This window comes from Oryctolagus cuniculus, chromosome 17 (genome assembly GCF_964237555.1).
Source record: "Oryctolagus cuniculus chromosome 17, mOryCun1.1, whole genome shotgun sequence".
Classification (NCBI taxonomy): Eukaryota; Metazoa; Chordata; class Mammalia; order Lagomorpha; family Leporidae; genus Oryctolagus; species Oryctolagus cuniculus.
Genome location: NC_091448.1, coordinates 4103718 through 4107950, shown reverse-complemented (window position 1 = coordinate 4107950; position 4233 = coordinate 4103718). Strand labels below are relative to the sequence as shown.

Genomic DNA, 4233 nt, shown 5'->3' with positions numbered 1-4233 from the left:
CTCCCCGCCCCGCCGTCTCCCGCGGCCCGTCATTGGCCTCGGCGCCTCCGGGGTCCGCCCTCACACAGGCCGGGCCTCCGCCATGTTGGGAAGGTCCCGTCAGCCGCCGCCCGCCCCGCCCACTTCCGGCGCGCCGGCCACTTCCGGCCGCGCGCCGCCTCCCCGCGCCCGCTTCCGGCCGGGCCCTGGCGGCGCGTGTTTTGTGCGTGGCCCGGGGTTGGCTGAGCTCCGCACGCGCGCGCGCTGGGCGTCGTGGGAGCGTGCCTTGGCCCTTCCCGCTGCCGGGCGGTGCGGGCCGCGTGGACGGCCGGGGGTCCCCACGCGCGCAGCCTGGCGGCTCGGTGCCCGCCGCGGGCCGCGGGCCGCCCCGAGCGCACCGACGCCTGTCTGGGCTTAGGAGGACTTGCGGCCCGGGGCCAGCGCTTCCGGTTCTCGGGGGAGCGGGGCTCCGTGCTGGAGGTTCGCGTGCCGCAGGTGCGTGCGGGGCGCCTCCAGCCCGCCGGGTCGGGGAGCGGACTGCAGTGAGGACAGAGGTCTGGGTCCAGAGGCCCTTTGGCGGGTGAAGTCGAGGAATCGAGGGGACCCAGGCCCCGGGGACGGGCGCTCCCGGCCCGCGCGCGTTCCCTCTGCGTCGTAGCGGCCAGCGAGGGCGGTGTTGGCCGTCCCACGGCCCAGGCGGAGGCTAGGTGCCCTTCTGGTGTCTCCGGACGGCTGCGTCTGAACGCCCCCCTTGGGTTTCCCCCTGGGCTGGGGAGAAGACGGAGGCGCCCGCGCCCCGCGCAGCCCTGTCCCGTGGCCGGTGTCCGTCCCTTCCCGGCCAGGCGCGGCCCCTCTCCTGCCCTACAGCAGTGCCCAGTGCGTTTCAAGCGCTCACTTTTTGCGTGGATCGAATGATCCAGTCCGCCCGTCTGCGGCCGCTGTGGTCTCCTGAGCGCTGCTCCCCCTGGCCTGTGCCCGCACCTGCACTAAGTCGTTTGCCTTGAATCTTTATTTGAAAGAAAGGCAGAGAGGTCTTCTATCTGCTGGTTCACTCCCTAGATGGCCACAACGGCCAGAGCTGCGCCCATGGGAGCCAGGAGCTTCCTCCAGGTCCCCCACGTGGGTGCAGGGGCGTGGGCCATCTTCCGCTGCCTTCCCAGGCCATAGCAGAGAGCTGGATGGGAAGAGGGGCAGCTGGGGCCCGAACCGGCCCTGCAGGCTGCGGCCCCACCGGCTGCACAGCGCGAATTTCCCGGCTGTCTGGCCGGCGAGGAAACTTCAGCACCGTTAGGTTAGGCAACTCGGGGGAGTCTGAGCCAAGGCGGCACCCTCCACCCCTGCGCGGCCTGAGTCCGCTCCCCTCTGGGGTGAATTCCTGGGCCCACAGTTTCCCAGTGACGCCGCCGGTTCGGTTTGAGCTTAGAACCCTCCAGAACTTCTTGCTGTGACACTCCCGTGGCTGACGAGACCCCACGGTGCGCTTCCGGTAGCACGAGCCCGCCTGCACTTGCCAGGCCCGGCCTGAGGCGGCTGGCTGGCTTCAGTCAGTTCTGCCTGTGCCTGACTTCCTTGTCACCGTGTGGTTGTCCCTGCTCCCGCACACGTTATGCTGCACATCACTCTTTTTCTTTTTAAAAGTTACGTATTTATTTGAAAGGCAGTTACAGAAAGCAGAGAGAAAGGTCTTCATCCGCTGGCTCACTCCCGGGATGGCCACAACAGCCGGAGCTGCGCTGGTCCAAAGCCAGGAGCTTCCTCCAGGTCTCCCACGTGGGTGCAGGGCCCAAGTACTCGGCTCTTCCACTGCTTTCCCAGGCCGTTAGCGGAGCTCTATTGGAAGAGGAGCAGCCGGGACTTGAACCGGCGCCCATATGGATGCTGGCACTGCAGGCGGTGGCTTTAGCCACTACGCCACAGCACCGGCCCCATGTCACTCTTGGGTTCATAGCACGCGTGGGCTTGTTGCCTGTGTTCTCCAGTGACAGGCCCTGTACCTTAATCTGCAGTCTTGAGCGTGGGGCCTGGCACGGCTGCTGTTTCGTATCCCGCCGGTGCTGACCTGGAGCCGGGCTGTCATTTTTGTTAATGGAGGCCATTGTCCGAAAGCAGCTGCTGCGTATATTCGAGCTTCCAGCAGGTGAGTTACTTATGGCTTACAGAAACATTCTCTCCAGGTTCTGCACCCGCAGTATGGAATGTACGTTTGGCCCTGTGCTGTGGTCCTGGCCCAGTACCTCTGGTTTCACAGAAGATCCCTGCCGGGCAAGGCTGTCTTAGAGGTACAGAAGCCTCCATCATGCTCTCATTTTACACTTACTGCCTTATAAAAGCATACTTACAGAGAGAAGGAGAGACAGGTCAGCTGGCGTACTCCCGAGGTAGCCAAAATGGCCAGGGCTGGGCTGGGCCGTGTCTCCCGTGTGGGTACAGGTTCCACTGCTTCCCCAGGCACATTAGCAGGGAGCTGGCTTGGAAGTGGAGCAGCCGGGACTGCAAGCCGCCCCCAAGGGATGTGGGCGTTGCGGGAGTGAGGCGGTTTAACCCACTGTGCCACAATGACCAGCCCTTTCTGTTTCATAGAATCTGGTGGCTGGGCCAGCCTGAAAGGTCTGAGCTAACGTGCCAGCCCACAGGAGGCCCAGGAGCCTGAACCATCTACCGTTTAGCCCTTTGGTGTTCTCCCCTGAACCGCAGTCCACCAGCGGCAGCCTAAGCCGTGCCGACGGGCTTTCCATGCTATGAACTGGGTAGCTGGGGATGGGCCTGGTATAGCAGCAGATGCCACCCACACGCGGGACCCCAGCTCTGGCCCTTCCCTGGCATTTGGGGAGTGGAGTGGAGGTTTCGTCTAATCTCAACCTTCCACCTGTCATGGAACATTTCACTTCATATCTGCTTGCCCAAAATGGTCATAGGCAAACCTATGTCCTGCCCAAACCTGGGGCAGCAGGTTTGCCACTTGGGGGTGACGGTTTCAGGTACAGAACAATGAATAAACCTGATAACTGGGCTGGCTGTGGGGAGTGGGCTGAGCCTATGCCTGTGGTGCCAGCATCCCACTTGGGTGCCAGTTCTAGCCCCGCTGCTCCTCTGCCGATCCAGCTCTGCTGTGGCCTGGGAGTCTAATGGCTCCAATGCTTGAGCTCAGCTCTGGGCTTTGGATCCGCCCACCTCTGGCCTTTCTGGTCACTGGGGGAGTGAACCAGCAGTTGGAACTTCTTGTCGTGGTACATTTGTTTATAGGAAAGCACAACAATGTTTAGGAGGAAATCCCAAATTCCTTCCAGTTCAAAAAATTCCCAATGCTGTTCGACTAGATTGGAGCCGGTGTGAGCCTTCCAGGAATTGTGGCTGCAAAATGTGGCGCCAAAGTCACGCTGTCAGACAGCGCGGAGCTCCCGCACTGTCTGGAGATCTGTCGGCAGAGCTGCCGGATGAACCACCTGCCGCAGGTGCCCGTCCTGGGCCTGACGTGGGGCCATGTCTCTCAGGATCTCCTGGGCCTGCCGCCACAGGACATCGTTCTGGCATCTGATGTCTTCTTTGAACCAGAAGGTAAAGCTGCTCGGCGGTGCCCTTGGCCAGATGCATCGCAGGGGAAGGCTGCCCTAAAAAATCTCTCCCCTCAGACTTTGAAGACATCTTGACTACAGTGTACTTCCTGATGCAGAAGAACCCCAGAGTTCAGCTGTGGTCTACTTACCAGGTTAGGAGGTGAGCATTGGCAGTCCCGGCCTACTTAGGCTTTATTAGTACTCGGGCAACATCTAGTTTAAGGCCTAAGGTTGAACTATACCCAAGCTCTCTCAATTCCTTTTCCTCCAGCGCTGACTGGTCCCTGGAAGCTCTGCTCTACAAGTGGGAGATGAGATGCGCCCACGTCCCCCTGGGGTCTTTCGATGCTGACAAGGAGCACATCGCAGACTCCGCCCTCCCAGGAAGACACACAGTTGAAATGCTGGTCATCTCCCGTGCAGAGGGCCCAGGCTAGACCCACACAGCTGCTCAGGGGCAGAGCCAACGCTGACCAGCACCCCAGCAGCTGCAGTCAGATCAGGCCAAGTGCAGTGGGCTGAAACGGTCAAGTCTGCTGGCCTGAAATTGGGATGTGGCACAACAAGGGAAAAATAAACACCTTCTAAGATAAAGGACTGGACTGTGCTTGGCAGTAAGACGGGCATGGGTTAGGCTGAGGCGGGGACTGTCTCAAGAAAAAGCACTGCCGCACAGCAGTGGTTTCACGCACTCAGGCAT

The 4233-nt window shown here is 61.5% G+C and overlaps 1 protein-coding gene across 3 annotated transcripts; it reads left to right on the top strand.

The window, feature by feature from the left end:
- The first annotated feature begins 334 nt into the window (after positions 1 to 334).
- On the top strand, positions 335 to 4127 carry METTL23 (methyltransferase 23, arginine). Of its 3 annotated transcripts, none has more exons than XM_051838337.2 (5): positions 335 to 474; positions 1986 to 2116; positions 3297 to 3534; positions 3609 to 3693; positions 3805 to 4127. In XM_051838337.2, the coding sequence occupies exons 3-5, from the start codon at positions 3414 to 3416 to the stop codon at positions 3968 to 3970; spliced, it is 372 nt and encodes a 123-aa protein (XP_051694297.1). In that variant the 5' UTR covers positions 335 to 474; positions 1986 to 2116; positions 3297 to 3413; the 3' UTR covers positions 3971 to 4127. The 3 variants fall into 3 exon arrangements, with proteins under 3 accessions (XP_051694297.1, XP_008249111.1, XP_051694298.1); XM_008250889.4 differs by lacking the exon at positions 1986 to 2116 and adding an exon at positions 2154 to 2258 and having other exon boundaries at positions 341 to 474; XM_051838338.2 differs by lacking the exon at positions 1986 to 2116 and having other exon boundaries at positions 341 to 474.
- Positions 4128 to 4233: the final 106 nt, after the last annotated feature.